General features: G+C 36.6%; 1 protein-coding gene across 1 annotated transcript in view; it reads left to right on the top strand.

The window, feature by feature from the left end:
* LOC137400617 (dynein axonemal heavy chain 6-like) overlaps nt 1–19797 on the top strand; it is a 73469-nt gene that overhangs the window by 33160 nt on the left and 20512 nt on the right. Inside the window, 23 exon segments of the mRNA XM_068086949.1 lie at nt 326–502; nt 754–908; nt 1539–1663; nt 2668–2813; nt 3284–3496; nt 4382–4573; nt 5097–5293; nt 5824–6010; nt 6792–7016; nt 8526–8747; nt 9515–9662; nt 9904–10010; nt 10169–10351; nt 11161–11332; nt 11615–11778; nt 12975–13106; nt 13750–13910; nt 14545–14708; nt 14967–15135; nt 15865–16051; nt 17147–17301; nt 18056–18179; nt 19265–19447. Of these exon segments, the coding sequence (XP_067943050.1) occupies nt 326–502; nt 754–908; nt 1539–1663; nt 2668–2813; nt 3284–3496; nt 4382–4573; nt 5097–5293; nt 5824–6010; nt 6792–7016; nt 8526–8747; nt 9515–9662; nt 9904–10010; nt 10169–10351; nt 11161–11332; nt 11615–11778; nt 12975–13106; nt 13750–13910; nt 14545–14708; nt 14967–15135; nt 15865–16051; nt 17147–17301; nt 18056–18179; nt 19265–19447 (3888 nt within the window).

The following is a 19797-nucleotide window of genomic DNA, read 5'->3' as shown; positions in this document are numbered from 1 at the left end:
TTCCTTCTGTTCAATTGAGATATATACAACCTTAGCCTAATTTCTTTCAATTCTATTGGGCTTCTTAATTGGGTGTTACTAGAGCGGTTAGACAGTTTTTTTCTGACTCAGACATTCAAAAAATTTAAAATACTTTGATGAAGTGTCATATATTTGGATAACATAATATTTATCTGATTATACTTGTCTTCATTCTGCTTTAGTATTTTGTTTTCAACTTTTCTGATGGTCTCGATTGTATAAAAACTTTGATTATGCATCATACATGCTATCTAATAAAAAGTGTGGGATTCGTCTGTTCATGCCAGTGTCTGTATCGCTTTAGTGTGTGGTGTTCAACTGCTCTGATGGCCTTGACTATAAGATGATGGGCAAGTTCTTCTCTGGACTCGCGCAGTCTGGTGCTTGGTGCTGTTTTGACGAGTTCAACAGAATTGATATTGAGGTGCTGTCAGTCATTGCCCAACAGCTTATCACCATCAGGAATGCCAAGGCAGCAAAGGTTTGTTTTCATTGGCAGTTACTGCCATCTCTGCATAAATTTATTATAGTTAGAAAAGTTGATAGCGTGATAAGGAGAGCAGGTGCTTGTACAAGTCTGAAGGAATTTCGTTTGTGGCTGTGAAATTTAGAATTGGACTGAATAAACATTAGTTGGCTAAGCAATGATCGATAGCTCCTTTTGCCATCTTTTTTCTAAATCATTGCACCTGTTGATTTTGTTATTATGCTCCTACTGGTTTTTCATTTTAGCTTTCAAGATTCATGTTTGAGGGAAGGGAGATCAAGCTTGTCTCAACCTGCGCTGCATTCATTACGATGAACCCAGGCTATGCTGGTAGAACTGAATTGCCTGATAATTTGCAGGCTCTGTTTAGACCCATAGCTATGATGGTGCCCAATTATAGGTAAGTTTGTGGGTGTGCACGATACCTCATGCCTACGCCTGTCAGTTCACTACTAGCTTTATAAGTTTTATTTTTATCAGCATTTGAAACAATTGGATGATTACCCGTACTAGTACCCGGCAGTCTTGTGTGCTTTGAAAGATCAGCAGGTGTGCCGACTGATGGGCAACAAATAAGCATCTCCATAATCATTCTGGAATGATACATGGCGGTTGATTGGTGCAGACATTGAGTACCGGTCTACCATGTTACTCCTGGAAGTCACGAGTTCAAATTTCCTACAATGTAATCGTTTTTTTTTCCCAATTTTCTACTGTGGCTTCAGAGAAATGGATAGACATGACTCTTAGAATAAAGATTAGATATTTTTACCATAAAGAGCACTATTTAGTAATCATTGATTGAGTCAGCTACATGATACCAAGTAGTTTATAAAGTTTAGATAATTAATCAACTCTAGTCTTCACCTTGTATTTAAGTTGACTCGCTATAAACGTCGGTTTTGTCACGATCTCTTCTGCTATAACTACAAACTTCATAAACTAAATTGTTACAGCATTTGTCATTAGAAGTTATCTTCTCACTCCCATGATTTTGTGTAGGTTGTAACTGTTCCTTTTGTGCTTGTAGGCTGATTGCTGAGGTGATTCTCTACTCAGAGGGATTTGAGTCATCAAAGGGTTTGGCTCAAAAGATGGCGCAGATGTACCAACTCTGCAGCGAGCAGCTTTCACAGCAGGACCACTACGACTTTGGTACGTCTGCTCATATGTGTATGAAATCTCAGTACATCGCACACTAATCCCTCTTACAGTAAAGGAACAGTCATGGCGTAGTAGTTCAGAGAATCTGACCTGCAAACTAAAGGTCAGGTTCAATTCTCAAAAGGTCATCGGTGGTGACCGGAGTGACATATAAATTTAAATAGCTCTCTGCAACTAGGCATGTCTCCAGTCGGCATGGTTCCCTTGCCCGTGGACTCAGACATGTTCAGCCAGGATCACAGAGCCATTGTTTATGCAACATTGTTCTTAAAAATCAGGCACAGCCACTGCTTGCTGTAGGCCAAGCAGACATCATATTCGATCTTTGAGGGATTGTCACATATTCAGCGCAATACAGTGAAGTTGTCTTCTCCTATTAGTAGTATGCGGATAAATGAAGTGACAGGGTGCAGTTGTTATATTGGAAATACTAGTAATTAAAAGGGTGAAGTCTTTTGCTCAAACCAAAGATATTTTACAGGAACACAATTTCACAAAGAACCAGAGTAATCCTGCTTTAAATTGAGAAAACATTTTTCAACACAGCTGACCTTGACATTGCTAAATCACTTCCTAAATACTCACGCCAGTTTGGAGCGATAAGATGTTCTATAATTATTGTGTCATTCTATCCATGACACTTTCTAGGTTTTATTTAATGCATGTTTTTACTTCAGTTCTGTAGTTAAACACAGATGATAACATCATTGTCAAATTTTATTCATTTTGTCAATGGTGCAACGTTGTTCTAGCCCAAGCTACAATTTAGTGATTTCAGTTGTATATGCTGGTGACTTTATTTACCCCATTCTGCCATGTATTCGCCTCATTCTCTCATGTATTCACCTCATTCTGTCATGAATGTATCAAATTCTGCTCACCATGTGTACATCCACAAACAATACTTTTAATTTCTCATGAAACCTAGTGGTTGTAGCTAAATGTTCTATAATTTGGACTACGAGTGTCAGATTATATCTGCATTTTTCCTTCAGGAATGAGGGCTGTAAAGTCAGTGTTGGTCATGGCTGGTTCCCTAAAGAGACAGAATCCAGACAAACCGGAGGATGTCGTGCTTATCAGAGCTCTGCGAGACAGCAACCTGCCTAAGTTCCTTGTTGATGATGCAATTCTCTTCCAGGTAAGCTTTTAGAAATGCTTCTCCTTTTTTGTCTAGGAAGTAGCTATGCTGAGCTTACTTTTATAGGAAAGGTCGTTGGTTTGATTTTAAGCTAAATTTTCAAATGTCCAAAGATTTAGGAGATTGTTCGTAGCCCTAATTTACTTAAGGGATGTTCCTTGCAGTTCCCTTTAAAGATAGCCTGTCGCAGGTAAATTAGGAGCTTGACAAGTCCACGGAGAAACAACATGATTCAGGAGGAAGGCATCTTTAGCTGGTTGTTCAAACTTGCTGTTTCCATTTTTAAGCTACATCTATGTGTTATACCCAGAATGCTTGAGAAGGGAATGCACCAAGTTCATATGCTATTGCATGCATATGTAGCACATCGCTTGGCCTCACAATTGCAAGACTTACTCATTTCTAACATCATCAGGCAACTATTATTCTATTGCTTACATACTAAAACTTACCTGGTATTGTGCTTACAGGCTATCCTTCAGGATCTCTTCCCTGGAGTGAGCATCCCAGAACATGATTACGGAGCTCTGCAAGAAGAAATCGTTTCAGTTATGATAGATAAGGGCCTGCAGCCTGAGCTCTGTCTCATTAAGAAGATCATCCAGTTCTTTGAAACGATCGTCGTGAGACACGGTGTGATGTTGGTCGGACCAACCGGCGGAGGAAAGACAACTTGCTACGAGGTAAGAATGGAGCCTATGTTAGTTGATAATCATGATTGAGCTATGTTACCACAGCTCTCTAAAGTTTTAGATTTCTTGTTAATAAGAGACATTTTCAGCTGCTGATGTATTTAAAAAGTTCACCATCAGCGCAGTTGAACTCAAAATAGTGAAACTGGATTAGTACAGGTATAACAAAATAAGTATTATTTTCATGCAGGTGTTTTTAGTTTTTTGAACATTTAACTTATAACCACACTAGTAACCCTTACTTAAGTCGTCCAATAAAATTGAACAAATGTAGGCTCAGGTTGTAAAAAACTTAATTAAGCAAGAGGATGGTGTCATAGACACATCCATGAGCAGACAAATCCTCTGATATATGCGAATTTCTCTCATTGGTTGCTATCTAAAGTAAGGGTTCGCTCAGATGCCAAATAATGTCATGGTTTATGGCCTACTAGAATAGGCTCTGGTACTCATACCAAAGGATGAAAATAGAAACTAGCTCAAGTGTCACTGAGTAACCAACACACCTGCTTTGCCAAAGACTTGGCAAGATCTTTGTATTTTTAGTTTTTCCTATCCCAACAGGTGCTGTCCTGGTCCTGGGCCTTAGCTAGTATTTCAATGAGTTATTTTGTAACAAAAACTACTGTAGTTGCTCAGCAAGGAGTGAGCGGTTTTTCTCAGCACAAATATGTCTTTTTGCTAAAAATACCAAATTAAATCTTAGTTTTGTGGCTGTTACTGTGTTTAAATGAGAGTGCCACAAATTATGGATATCACAGGAATCTTAATCCATTGCTTTCAAAAGGTTTGCATTTAAAAGTATTCAAACCATTTGATCAATTTGTTTAATTCGTTGTTTAGCAAATAAAAATATATTGTAATTTTCCCTTGTAGGTGTTAGCTAAGGTTCTAGACAACATGCATGACAAGTTTGGAGTGGATGCTGACCCTTTCTATGAGAAAGTACACACCTATGTGCTCAATCCTAAGGCTATCACAATGGATGAACTCTATGGTGGCATAGACAAACTCACCTTAGAGTGGCATGATGGTCTCATGGCTACGACCATCAGATTCTGCGTACAGGTAGACTTACTCTACTAAGCTGTCACTGCAAGTTATAATAGCAATGCTGTTGCTTGTCGTTGAAGAGGTTGTAAGTTGAGTTGTTTGGTATTTGCTATGATGGTGATGCTGTAATTTTATTGCTAATTGCTGAGGTGGGGAAGTATCATGTTTCCAAGAATATGCTTGTCTGTCTGCTTCTAAGTTTAATCTTTGAAAAACTGCCAGAAGATTCCATTGTCAAGCCTAGGTTGTTTAGAATATGATGTTTGTGCTATTCTGTACAACCTGTGCAGTCAGTTATGTATTCTATTTTATTACCACCACCGAAGTAAAGCTTTTGTAAAACGCTTCCCTGCAATTTTGTCTAATTCTATTCATTGCTTCAGTATAATGTATAATTCTCCCTTTTTAGCTTCTGAAACTTACTGCATTTCAGTAGCTTAGTTGGATTTCGATTTGAGTTATGCCAAATGCTATTCTTTTACAAACTTGTGATGCTTATCTTGTGAGTCATCTTCTCCTAGCTGTAACTGCATTTTAGGACACAACCAGTGATCATCAGTGGGTGATTTGTGATGGCCCCGTAGATGCCCTCTGGATTGAAAACATGAACACTGTGCTAGATGATAACAAGATGCTGTGTCTGGCCAACAGTGAGAGAATAAAGCTCACCAACTACATCCACATGCTGTTTGAGGTCCAGGACTTGGCTGTCGCATCACCCGCCACTGTCAGCAGGTTGGTAGTAGCTCAGGTGGAGATTCGCTCTGATATGACTGTATGCTAACCAGAATCACAAATTTTTTTTCATGTATTGCTATTTTAGCCAGTTGAATTTGTTGCACCAAATAGCGACCTCCATTGTGTCTGTTTAGCCATATATCTTCTGTGAGTGTTTAGTTTAAAAACAAATTGTTTTCTGCTCTCTAAATATGTCTTCAGACTAATTGAGCTGATAAAATAGATTTATCCATAGAGTGTTTACTGTAAAAAAATATTGGAACATTTTTAGACAAACAGAACATTTTGTTATAATGTTGAGCAAGAGTTACCTTTTTTATTAAAACAATTATAATATAACCAACCTTTAGTAGTAAATCTTTAAGCATCTTCTTTAAGAAATATAAATATTGGAACTATAGGATATGTAAACACTTTTATCAAACTTTCATTAAATACAATTCACGTAAAATTGGCAGCTCTGTCTAGTTAGAAGGAATCTATAGGATAAATGATGGCTCCTCTGTAACATAGAGGCTTCTTTATAGATGTGGAATGGTGTACATAGACCCAGACGAGCTACGATGGATGCCATATGTTAAAACTTGGCTAGCCTCGATGAAGAAACACATTCCACATCCTGAAACGCCAGATTTTATAATTGAGCTCTTCAGTCGCTATGTTGACGCCGGTCTCAAATTTGTCAACAGAAAGTGCACTCAGATGATTGCCCAGGTGAGTGATGTGTATTAACTACCTTCATCTTGTGGTTTTTTATATCTTACGGTTTGTGATATTTAAATAATTTAAATTTTGAATGGGTAAAACAAAAATTTTTGAAGGTTCTGTCACCTGCTTTATTTCAGTCTCATGAGTTTTTGACAGACATTATTTTGGAGTTATCTTTTCGTGTGTTAAATAATTGTAACAGCACATATTCAGATGTTTTTACGAGTAACTTTCAAAGGTGGCTGGCCGTAATGATAGTCATTTAATATAAACATCTTTTGAAGTGCTCAAATTGCATTGTTTATGACATCAAAACCATAATAAAGTAACTTCTAAACATATCAGTCGGCTAAGGGGCTCCATAGAGCTAGTCTAATAAATTTACACAATATGGTATTTTTTATTAGTAGCATATAAATAATGAATTTTTATATGCCTTCCCAGAAGTCACTGCGTAATGTTAAAAGAAAAATTGGTTTAAAATTGCCAGCTGGTAATGCTATCAGTTTACTGATAGCATTACCAGCTCTTAGTTTACCAGTCTCAGTTTACTGATAGCATTATCACCTGTCAATTATGCTTGTCAAGGTTGCTCGGTACTTTATTACCTAACTAGTTGTCATTCTGTTAACACTTGTCAGTTAGCAAAGCAGTCAATTGGTAGTCTAGTAATGCATTCTATTTACCATTAGCGGTCAGCATTGTTACCAGCCTGAAACTTTCCCTCATGCAAGTCTCACAGCACTAGCAGCAACTAAAATGTGTAATTATAGCATCTCGTTTACAGGTTGATGTAAGCAAGGTTATTAGCCTGTGTAAGCTCATGGAATCACTGCTCTTCCAAAGAGGAGGGCCCGACTTTTCACAGGACCCGTCCCGACTCCACTCCCTTATAGCCACAACATTTGTGTTTTGCTTTACCTGGACTATAGGTGGAAACATTGAGGAAAGGCAATGGGATGCATTTGATACATTCGCCAAGGGGTTGTTTGAAGACAATGCAGAGGTCAAGGTTAGTACTGTTGTTCGTTGTTAGTGTGTTTTTGTGATGAGTATAGCAGCCATCTGAATATTGTGGGGGTTTAATAGCTGGGTGAAGGGCATGACTCATGCATACCGACTGCTTCTGAAAGGAGTCTGTGAGCTAAATGATTATGGCAGAACTTTCCCAGCAATAACTGTTTATCAGAATTGATGAAGAGGCAGAGTAAGGTCATACACTGTATGTAATAGTAGCATTAGGGATATCTTTACTTACAGCTGTTCACCACTAACCACATTGATCATAAAACACTCATCTTCATGTTAGAAGTTTGGCTCACAATAGATAAAAAGTTTTACTTGCAGATAGCCAAATATTGTTTTAACTTACCAAGCGTCTGTGAAGAATCCAGCTTGTTTCTTTGGGCATCCTGCTCTACAATTAAACTAAGATAATCATTGAAAACTTCTTGGTCTATTTTATTCTCAGTTTACTGTGGCATGAAGTCGTACCATGATATGTTTAGCTGAATTCATATTGGGTTGCTTGGGTTTTCCTGTTGATTCTCATCTGCCCCTTGGCTACCTTTTGCGACAATGTGACGTTTTGAGAAACGTTTCATGTGGGAAGTTACTTCAGATGTTGCGTAAAATGTTTATTTTGTATATTGGAAAATTTGCATAAAAGTAGAACATTTGGCTGTGGGTGTTATGGTTTTGTCAGTGGCGTTGCGTTATAACATAAGGTAATCTTTACTCAGCCCTTTGGTGAGTGTCGAATGACTCGGCACATTTTGACATAATACTGGCTGTAGCAGCTTTCTAACCCACATACAAACATGTTATGTATGTGTACAATCTTAATGGGAACTACAGGGACTCATTCTGTATATAATAGATAGAAAAGTTTCAATAGCCGGCTAGCTTGAATACAGGCAAAGATAGACTATTGGTTACTATGTAAAGATTAAAGGAATTTTTAGCATTCAACTTCAACATTGGATAGTATAATTTCAACTATCTTGACTAAACTAAAAGTGTGCAATGTGAAGACTTCTTATTAAATCACTAGCTAACATATAGAGAGCTTTGTTTGTCACGAATCGCTGTCTACTCTGTACATATGTATTTAGAGAGCATTGTCTGGTAACATCAGAACTTTCCGATCATAGTTTTTTTTACCAAATTTTTAGCGATGTGAATATCGTGTTGACGGAGAACCTTTCATACGTCAATAATTGGTTGTTTAAAGTATCAGAATAAGCATTATTTGGTTCATACGATAAAAGGAGTTTAATACAGACTATGGTAGATAATAAAGAGAGTTTAATACAGGCTATCATGGTAGATAATAAAGGGAGTTTAATACAGGCTATGGTAGATAATAAAGGGAGTTTAATACAGACTATCATGGTAGATAATAAAGGGAGTTTAATACAGGCTATGGTAGATAATAAAGGGAGTTTAATACAGGCTATGGTAGATGGTTTCAAATACTATGTGAAAAGATGTCTCTTCATAAATGTCTTCATTATTTCAGCTGCCAACAATGGGTGACCTCTGGAGCTGCTACATGGACTATGAGACAAAGAGAATGGATCTCTGGGAAAAGATAGTTCCTCGGTTTAACTATAACCCTGAGTTGCCATTCTTTGACATGGTCGTCCCGACTACCGATACTGTGCGCTACGGTTATCTGCTGGAGAAGTTCCTGGCAGTCAAGCGTTCTGTTCTCTACACTGGCAATACTGGAGTTGGAAAGGTGAAGTATTTCAGAGTACTATTTAATTCCTGATAGATGATTTTAACATATATAAATTCATGTTTATGTACAGTGTTAACAGTAATATTATTATCATATATTACTTTATTGGCTTTGCTTTGTTATTTAACGATTATAATATGTATTATATAACAAAGTTTTGCTTTGTTATGTTCATTCAAATTAAGTTCAGTAGAATATGATCAGGTGAATCTAAATTAGCAAACGCTATTTTTATTAGGGTCATCGTAACGGTTACTTTTACTAATAACTTGCAGGAAAAAGGTTCTCCCATTCTGGAGCTATGACTGTTTCGGTTTCCTTAACAATGGAGTTGTGGTAAAAATAAACATGACTGCACAGCGTAAGCTAAAAAGATTGTAAAAAGTCAAAATTAATACAAGGATAAACATTAAGGAGTGGTTAGACAGCAGCATTGAATATGTGATAATGAATTATCAGATTCTTACAGAGAGTTTTATTTTTTGCGAAAGTTTTTGTCAAATAAATGTAATAAATAAATATTTGTGTAAATCAATTGATAGTAATAATTAGAAAATACTACAATAAGTTATGGAAAATAATTGATCAATTAAATCAATTAGTTTTTTTAATCAATACTCACATTTATCTCAGCAGACGAAGAAAGCTTTCTACAAAATATGTTATTTTTTGTTGGTACCATAGCCACTTAATATTACCTGTATGTCAGTTTCACCTGTACACCATCCTGTTTCGTATTTCAGCATCATCTTTATTACTTGCAGTCTGTCATAGCCCGAGGTCATCTGAACACAATTCAGGAGAAGGCTAAGTTGGTACCCGTATTCATCAACTTCTCCGCCCAGACCAACAGTCAGAGCACGCAGATTATGATTGAGTCCAAACTTGAAAAGAAGAGGAAGAATATACTGGGTTTGTCTCCCTTGTTCTTCTTGTTATGGGATTGCCTCCCTTGTTCTCCTTGTTGTAGTAGTTCACCGAGTTGGTTCCTCACTTTGCCTTGGATGAGCCTGGTTTCTAATACTGCAACTTTTGCTATTCACTTGAACTGTCGCTTCTCTTAAAAAGCCGTCATACTCCATGTTTGTTTAGTATAGGCTTGTTACAGCTCATCCTATTGGCTTGGAGGCGGCTTATTAAATTCTTGTTACAGGTGCTCCTATTGGTAAGAAGGTTGTATTCTTTGTTGATGACTTAAACATGCCAAAACTTGACACATACGGATCCCAGCCTCCACTTGAGCTGCTAAGGCAGTATCAGGTATAGTATTTGTCATTTAATGAACAGACAACTCCAGTTCAATCTCAAATTTGCACCTATACTGATAATTTTGATTGGATCTCATGCTATATGTATTTCATTATGACTTTTTTCATATTTATTTTAACAAATTTCTACCTTTTCTGTTCTGTTTGCAGGACTTTGGTGGCTTCTATGATAGGGACAAGCTGTTTTGGAGAGAGATACAAGACGTAACACTGTCTGCAGCCTGTGCTCCACCGGGTGGTGGAAGGAACCCGGTGACTCCACGGCTTATTCGACACTTTGCTATGCTCAGCATTCCTTCTCCTAGCGAACATAGTCTCAAACACATGTTCCTTGTGAGTCATTGCACACTTGATCTCTCCTGTTTTTCTCCATGCAATAACCTAGAAAACATCAGTAAATATAATTAGATGGTGAAGCTAATTTTTAAAACAATTCTCTGTAAAAACTGGCAGTTTCACTTGCCTATTTTATGGAAAATATTAAAAAAATTAAACTAGTTTAAAAATTTTCAAAAAATAGGTGAAATTTTTTTCGCATGTGTTTAAATTAGTTTATGTTTGGTTCTTCGGGGATTCACAGCTTCTGCGACATTTTACTCTTTACTCTTTCTGCAACATTGAATCTTGAGCTTTTATGCGACAGTATTGAACATGCATCATGCTGATATTATCGCCCTCGTTGTTGTATGTAATCATATCAGCTTCCTAATTGTAACACTATTCGTATCTCTCAAAACTTAGTTAGAACCTTGCAACAGATACAAGCATGCTCATGGGTGAAAGTTTCGCAGCGATGTCTATTTTTCATTATTGACGTTGATATTTGTTAATTTTATATACTTAATAGTAATATTAGTGTTGTCTGCACCCACACTCTCTCACCATTAATCACTTTGAAAACTTATCATCGGCACATTAGAAATTTGGCTCACAACAGACAAATCAATAGCTTTACCTGCAGAGGGCCAATATATGCTTCTAACCTACTAAGCGTCTGTGAAAGAATCTACCGATAACTCCTTTTTTAGATGTTCTGCTCCACAGCTGCAATGAAATAGTCTTCGAAAGCTTCTGCCATTAGTTACTTAATATCATTTAGGGTTCAATGGAAGGATATTGCATTTCCTGTCTTTGGTTGTTAGGCTATTCTTAACGGGTTCTTCCATGACTTCCCACAAGCGGTCAAACAGTCAGCAGAGTTCATAGTAAGCGCTGCTGTGGAGATTTACAACAGAATGTCAGCTGAATTGTTACCAACTCCAGCGAAGTCTCACTATGTTTTCAACCTTAGAGATCTCTCAAAATGCATGCAAGGTACATTGTCGTTGTAAATGATTGTTAGTGTTGCGAAGAAGAAAAATGAAAAAAATTTTAGACAAAGGTTTTTGGGTAGTTATTATATTAACATTACGACACACCATACTTTTTAACTTGTAGACTGTACTGTAAAAATTTACACAATTTGTTTTGTCAAAGTTATCTTTACACATGTCTGAACTTATTTCCAACTTGTAAGATGAACTTCCTGTTTGAGGTCATACAGTGTTGTATAGTAGTCATATTTCAGTGATTATTAGTTCACTCCTACTTTCACAGGTATTCTTCAATGCGATGTCGGCAACGTCCGAGATAACAAACAAGTTTTCAGACTATTCTGTCATGAAACTCTTAGAGTTTTCCATGACCGGCTTATCAACAATGAAGACAAGAAATATTTCCACAACATGCTCTCAGAGATGGCCTCCAAACACTTCTCAGAGGTCAGTCATTTTTGAGTCTTAGTTCTTCAAACTCGAGGTCTTCAGTTTGAGTTCAGTTGTCACAATTTCACTTGACTCTATTTATGGTAGTCTAACGAATGGTGTGACACCCATACTATGGTTGGATAATATTTCTTCTATAAGTTGCCGCTAATCACAAAACTAGCTGAGCCTATAAAATCTTATGATTGGTTTACTAATGGCTCAGCAAATCCTTTTTGACTACATTAGGTTGCATATAGCAAGACCCTGTCCATTAATAGTTATGCATACACTTGGGAATTGTCTTTTCTTTTATTCTAATTATCACTCAATAAATCTGGTTCAATATCTTGTAATCATTTGGTTAGAGTATTCAGTGAACAGTTGTGAATTCTCATACTTAGAAATTAACAGTTTTAGGCTGAAGGGCTTTGTTTGAGAGCCCAGGTTTCCAATTTTCTATTGCTGTTAGGTTATTTAAAAGCGTACTATCTTTTGGAGACAATGTCTGCTTGTTTAAGCTGAAAAGTTATTTGTTTACACACAGTTTGTTGAGCACTCTTTTCTTGTAAAAACTAGGGCACTTCATTTGTTTTTGCTAACCAGAAATATATTAACTATGTATCTACATTTACTTTTGCTTGTTGTTAGCTTCACCCTGTTGAAATGTTTAATTAAAATTTAACTCAAAGTAGTCCTCACTCGACCCGGAGTTACGATGACATGCTATAAATTATGAATATTGTCAAAAAACGCTTTTACTATTAAACGACGTAGCATCTACCGCAATGCACGATGCGATGACCTAACATTTGTTTACATGCTCGTGCACACGCAAAGGCTAAATGAAAAAGCAAAAGTAGCATTTTAATGTACTCGTTAGAAGCTTACATTTATTATTAAAGAGTCAAGAGATAGTAGAGAAAGAGAAAAGTTGAGAAAGTAGAATACAGTGTAAATAGCCCCTATGTATGCAATACTTTAGCTTATTACCGAGCAAAAGGTTTGTCAACGGAAGCTCAAAGGGGGGTCATTTAATGACAGAACTGCGTACCTTCAGGGTCTCCATAGTGTAACCCCGTCATTAAGCGAAGACAACTTGTACCGAGTGAGTTTTGGTAGATTTTGGTTGAAAGTGTATATTGGTTATCTTGACATCGAAACTGAACACGAGACTTTAACTTGCGTTTAGACAACATCTCTCTGTTATGCAGAACATAGAGCCTGAGTCTTTTGTTACTCAACCCATCCTCTTTGGTGACTTCATGAAGATTGGAGCAGAAAAAGCTGACAGAGTTTATGAGGAGTTGAACAATATGTCAAAGTTGGAGACAGTTCTATGTGACGTGAGTTAAGCCTGTCTTCCACTCAGTTGTACTCTTGGAAGTTTGTTCTGTTTAAACTGACTAAGCTCATATATACTTAGCTGTTAGTAATGTCAGAACTGCGTCTTCATATCTCTTTAGTAGTTTATCTATTTTGTCTTGTTGACCTTGCATTGACCTCTAATGAGTCTTCAAGTTTATTGCATGTTGACTTTACACTGACCTCTAAGGAGGTTTTAATTCTTTCACTCTAGAAATCGTTCATAATGGCTTGTCTCAGTACCTTTACAAAAACATTGATCACTGATTACATCTTTAACAGATCATCCAAAAAATTGCCGCAATAATTTAAGAACATTGGGTTATCAAAAACATATTAAACATGGCTTTTTCTTGGCAAAGTATTGATTATTGTGCAGAATTTCTTGGTAATTTCAAATCTTTGGAATCAAGTTTTATGACAGAGACTCTAGTTTCTACATCAAAAATCACGAGTTTATGTCAGTAAAGTTCATAGTGAAAGAGTTAAGTCTATGTAATTATTAAAGGCTGTTGTGTTTTGACTTTACGTTGACCTCTATGGAGTTGTTATCTCTATTTAATGTTTAAATATTGTTTATGTTAACTTAGCATTGACCTTCAAGCAGTTTTGATATCTGTTTAGTATCTAGATGATTTCAACATGGGCACAAGCAAAGAGATGAGTCTCGTCTTCTTCCTCGATGCCATTGAACACACAACCAGAATTGCAAGAATGATTCGACAAGAAAGAGGGAACGCTCTGCTGGTGGGAGTCGGTGGTACTGGCAAACAGTCACTCACTAGGTGGGTGGATATTCAGGCGGTCTTCCCGATGTTATTAATTTAGTTGCTTTTGTCATTAACTATCTATTTTTTACTACTAGTAACATCGGGCAGCAAACGTTTGCTTCCCGATTTTGAGATTGCCAAAACAATAGAGTAGCCATAGAGGTATGAACAATCACAGCATTCTTCTTTTCAGAGATGTTTCATGCTTCCACTATGTCAGTACTGATTCAACTGTCAGTTTGCTGGTATATATATGTATTTGTATTCTAGGTTAAGTATTTCTAAGCCCTTCTTATTGACAATCATTTGACCAGAAAATTGATAAACGTTGCTGATATATGGATACAGATTTTTATTAATTGATTTTTTTAATATTCTGTTGTAAATATGTAGATTTTGCTACAGAAACAATAAAAAGAACAGTTAGGTGCAATAGAATAACTGTAGGAATGACTCCCTGTTTGTTTCATTATTAATTAAAAAAGATTTCACAAAGCAATGTATTATTTATTTTACTAAAGTATACTTCAACTAAAATGTTCCTAAAATGGTTAGCAATGATTAACTTATACTAGTGTAGCTCAATGGGTGTTATAGAGTTGGATCATTCCAGTCTGGCTTATGTAGGTCAGCCATCTTTTACTTGCAGGTTGGCCTCGCACATGTGTGGATATACCTGCTTCCAGATAGAACTAAGCAGAGGGTACGACTACCTCGCTTTCCATGAGGACCTGAAAAAGCTGTATGATATGGCAGGAGTTCAAAACCTTGACACAGTCTTTCTTTTCACAGATACTCAGATTGTAGTTGAAGGTGGGTTATCAATTCTATATGCATTTTATAGCCTAATATCTAGGGTGATAGTCAAACAAAAGCAGCAAATATTTCTTTTTTCTTGCCTTAGCGTATAACACCTTTTTGTTACCATGAGAAGTTGACCAGCGAAAATTTAAACTTTGAATTAATAGAGTGGTATCCTCGTTATCATGTATCTGGCCCCATGTCCAATGGTCATTATGCTATTTTGCTCTCTATTAGAACAAGGGACGTAACGAATTTTTTGTATTGTAGAGTTCCTTGAAGATATAAATAACATTCTCAACTCTGGCGAAGTTCCAAACCTTCTAGAAGCGGAGGAACTTGAAAAGCTGATTATAGCCTGCAGACCCGCTGCAAAGGAAGCTGGTATACCGGAAGGCAATCGAGATGCGATATATGAGTACGCTATCAACAGGGTCAGGTGGGTACTCTTTTTAAAGATATGATAAATTGGTCTTTCCTAAACTAGGTATAAGTATTATTATTTCAATTCAGAGGTTTCTTAGGATTTCCTCTAAATATGAATTTTTTATGTTAGAATAAAGTTTGAGAAAACATTTGTTCTTGACTTGTGAAATAATCTCCATTCTGTAGCATCTAAAATTTATCAAAACATTAAAATTTTGTGAAGGAAAGTAAAAAAATGCTGATGGAAATTAAAATTAAGGCAATAAAAGAATGAAAAGATTACAAATTAAGTTAATTTAATGTCGGTCTATTATAATCTGGACTGAAGTACACATTTTTTCGCAATCACTAGCTGTACTGCTAACCCATGTGTTCCCGAGTACACATTGTAATTTACATGCTTCTCAAGTAAATTAGGTATTTTTTTTATTTACGGTTAAACTTTTACATTTCATCTTGCGGTTTTATATAAAGCAGTTGTTTTTTCATGCACCATGTTATTACTTAAAGTATTTATCGCATTTTTGTGCGCTTTGGGACAAATTTAGCGAATTTGGCATATACATATACAAATATTTGCTTCAACATATCACAGTGTTAGCATATATTGGAACAGACTTTGTATGTTGAGGTTTGATTTTATATTCCTAATTTTTCCTCAGGTAAAACGGACACTCAAATAGTGTTAAAATTCATGCTGGGCTGCTGCATGTAGGCTCGTAATTTAGTCACTATATTGTAGGAGTAATCTTCACATTGTACTATGTATGAGTCCGGTGGGTAGCAGCTTCAGGTCTCGCTGCCGTATGTTTCCTTCCCTCGTCAACTGCTGCACCATAGACTGGTTTGTTGAGTGGCCAAGAGAAGCTCTCATGGGCGTGGCTAGCTCCTCATTTGCTGAGGTTGATCTTGGTGATGACTCAATGAAGGTATGAAGGAGCGGAACTAGTTTGATTAAAAATTTATTACCTTTCAAATACTTTGCTTAGTCATTCCTTAATATTTATTATATTTCATTAATTATTAATTTGTTAATATTATTATATTTGTGTTATGAATACCAGTTGAAATTAGTGGAACAAGCTTCAATTGACATTTTTGGTATTGCGCTGTCAGAAGTTGTGTTTAAAACCTGTTATTGTGTTATCAGGGAGGAGATCTAAAGGTATCTTTCTTATTCCTTCCATAGCCTAGTAACTCGTCACACTCGTCTTTGTCTCATGATTTCCACTTCCTTCCCCCGATGTAGTCTTTCCTTATGAAATCTCTTATTTCCAATTGTTAATCTAGTTGCATGCAATTGATGTGATTTCCTTGCTTTTCAATGGGTGTCAGGTTCTTACTAAGCATTTCTTTTTTTTCATCATGGTAATATGTTCATCTAGAGGCATGTCGTGTACAGCATGTTGATATGTTCATCTACAAGCATGTTGCGTTTAAATTTAACCTTGTCATGTTTTGGATAAACCATATGCATGTCTAATGCATGGTAAACACTTTATTATTTTCTTTAAAATGATCTTTTTTCACTCAGCAATCCCATTTTTATGGGAACATGTTATTTTGTTGAAGATGAAAATTTCAAATTATAAATTGACTAGCGAAATGCTTGGCGTTGCACGGGTATTAAAAACCAGTGAGAGGTAAGGTAGTTACCTGCCACTTGCCATTAGCCTTGCACATTGTCAATGGCTAATTTGAGTAAGCTAGTAACTTACTAATAAGAGCCGTGAGAGCAAGCTTTAATCACTTGTGTAACGCATAGCGGCATGTGTATTTCCACCCAGATATCAACTCATATCGCCAAATGAACCCATCAATCTTGCTATCTCAATGGTTGAGCATATTATCTGGGAACAGGAGGTTCCGAGATCAAATCATCTGTTGTACAGTTTTTCATTCCAACTATTTTAATAGTTATAGCTAGACAAAACACACAGACACACACACAAACTTTGAGATCTATATAGTAGATAGATTGTGCGTATAGCTAATTTTATTTTTACCATATCTGTGTGTGGCAGACCAAGATATCAGAGATGTGTGTAGCGATTCACATGAGTGTCACAACCATGGCTGAAAGATTCTACGATGAGCTGAAGAGGCGCTACTACACGACCCCTACTAGCTACCTAGAGCTGATCACGCTCTATGTTGGCATGCTAGCAGACAAAAAGAAGTGAGTTCACCCTTGTAATGTAGATATAAAAGTTTACTTGTATATATGCTTATTATTAGTGGCTAGATTTGTGCATCTGATAAATGTATTAGACTACTGGTTCTCTGAGATAAACTTACGCAACGATTTTGTAGATTTTATCAGAAATTATCGGTATTTTTCTTTAATCTGCGATTGTATTTGATGTTTGAGGTGGTCTGCTAGGATGTTTAAAGGTTAAAATGGTGATCTGACTGCCAGAATTTTTAAAGATTAATATTTAAAAACCTTTATCGCAGTTGAAACACTCAGATTAAGCGAAATTGCGATTGTGGTGTCTATAATTGCAAAGAGACTGACAGAAAAGAGACCTGTAATGCTGCATCTTGAACACAATAGCCGATATCAACTATTGCAATCACAATAACTGGTAACATGATTTTGCGAGTGTTTTAGGTCTGAGCACTTTAGTTGTGATCAAGTTTTGTCGATTCTGATCTTGAAATATCCTGGCAGTCAGATAAGCAAACATTAAAAACAATCGCAAATGATAGAAAAATACTGATAGTTTCTGATAAAAGCTACTAGAATTTTGCGTAAGCTCATCTTTAATATCAGCATTTGTAGTAGGTCGGGCTTCAACGCTGCCTTCTTGCTGTTACTAACCTTTACTTTTGTGCTTGTGAAGATTTTCAAGTGAGTGTCACTTTTATTTTAGATACGCATGATTTTAAGTAAATTAAATCGCCATTTTAAAATTCTTTTCTTTCTACAGGCAGCTAGTGAATGCGAGAGACCGTGTGGCGAATGGTCTGCGGAAGATTCTGGAAACCAATGAGCTTGTCGATTCGATGCAAACAGAGCTTGTTGCCCTGGAGCCAGAACTTAAAGTGAAACAGGTCGGGATACTTTCTGCCCTGCAGATGCAACTCTAATGGTTCTTTCGATATAAATAGTAATAATGGAAATAATCTTATTGGAATTTTATCACGAGTTGGAGTCTTCTTGAAAGCAATTTTTTATCCTAACCTCTAACCCTGACGTTCAATGAATGGACAGACAGACATACATACACCGTTCTTATTATAGTTAAGATATATTTTTATCGAGTTAATATAATGAATACAGTAAATGCAGTTAATGGAACTGGTTGAATTTTAAAAATACATAGAGCACAATATTTGAATTCTTAAGAACATTCTGGTAGTACGTACTCCATAGATCTCATGAAACCGTCATGTCATCATCATACATGTATGTTACATCATCCATAGAATCCGTATTATGTTAGATTAAATCTTGCAAAATTTTGAAACCTCCAAATATGTACTAAGGATTGTTTATGATTCCTTTAAAGCTGGTTTTTTTATTCTTTTTATGAAGCTGCAAAGTGTTAGATTGTTCAACACTCTAAGTTAAGAGTAGAATGATTAAAGCTTACTTCGCTCCGGTGGTCAGATATCAATAAGACAGCCAGTCTTGTGTAGTCACACTGTGTTTAAATACATCTTACAGCAGTGAGTTGTAATCTCTCTATCAGTTATGAAGAATGCAGTTGACATTCTGATAAACTGAACCGTGCTCAGAGAGTAACTGGACTTAATTTCAATTTTATTGAGCCAACCATTGAGACCACTTCTGCGACTTTTGTATAAAATATATTCTCTGCCTGGTTTCTACATTATTTATCAAAGCAGCTCTAATTTGGAAGCAATTTTCGTAGTCTTCTCGAATCTTTAATATAAGAGTCTGTCTGTCTGTCCACCTGTCCGAAGACGCGGGTGGATGTTGGGAGAAAGATTGCATCGCACAGGATTCAAACATAAACATCTCGCTTAGTGGGCAGGAGCGGTACCAACTGCACCATTCAATCACTTTGCTGTATGCTGGAATATTTATGCAGATACTTATTACACCTGATGGTCTCTCTTGATGCACCAGACTGCCAGGGCTCTAGTTAAATATAATACTTGACCTGTTGTAGGCTGACACGACATCTCTTATGGAGCGACTAGTCGTTGATCAAGAAAAAGCTGATGCAGTACGAAGCGTTGTCATGGAGGACGAGGCGGTAGCAAAGGCCAAGGCAGAAGAAACTCAGGCTATAGCTGATGATGCTCAGGCTGACTTAGACGAAGCTCTTCCTGCTCTTGATGCTGCTGTTAAGGTATGCTTCTTTATGCAGTGTCAAAGGGTATAAGGGGATATTTGCAGATGAATTTGCCGCAACAAACAATTATACAAATAAATCAGTTTTCAAGTGAATAAGCAGTATATACAAGTAAAAAAGCTTTTGCTAACTTAAGAGGTGATATCTGCAGGTCAACATAGTTTGGTAAGTTGGTAAGGTGACAATGACAGATGAATTTATAAGTTTGAGAACTTATCTGCAGATATGGCATCTGGTTGCACTCTATGCAGTTGGCGTGTGACGGTAAACGCATTAGGTTACCATCTGTGGACAAGCTTTAACTAATAGGTATTATCTACCAGTGGATACAGTAGTTAGCGAGAGAG

Source organism: Watersipora subatra, chromosome 7, assembly GCF_963576615.1.
Source record: "Watersipora subatra chromosome 7, tzWatSuba1.1, whole genome shotgun sequence".
In the NCBI taxonomy this organism is placed as follows: Eukaryota; Metazoa; Bryozoa; class Gymnolaemata; order Cheilostomatida; family Watersiporidae; genus Watersipora; species Watersipora subatra.
This window is presented reverse-complemented; position numbering and strand designations above follow the sequence as displayed.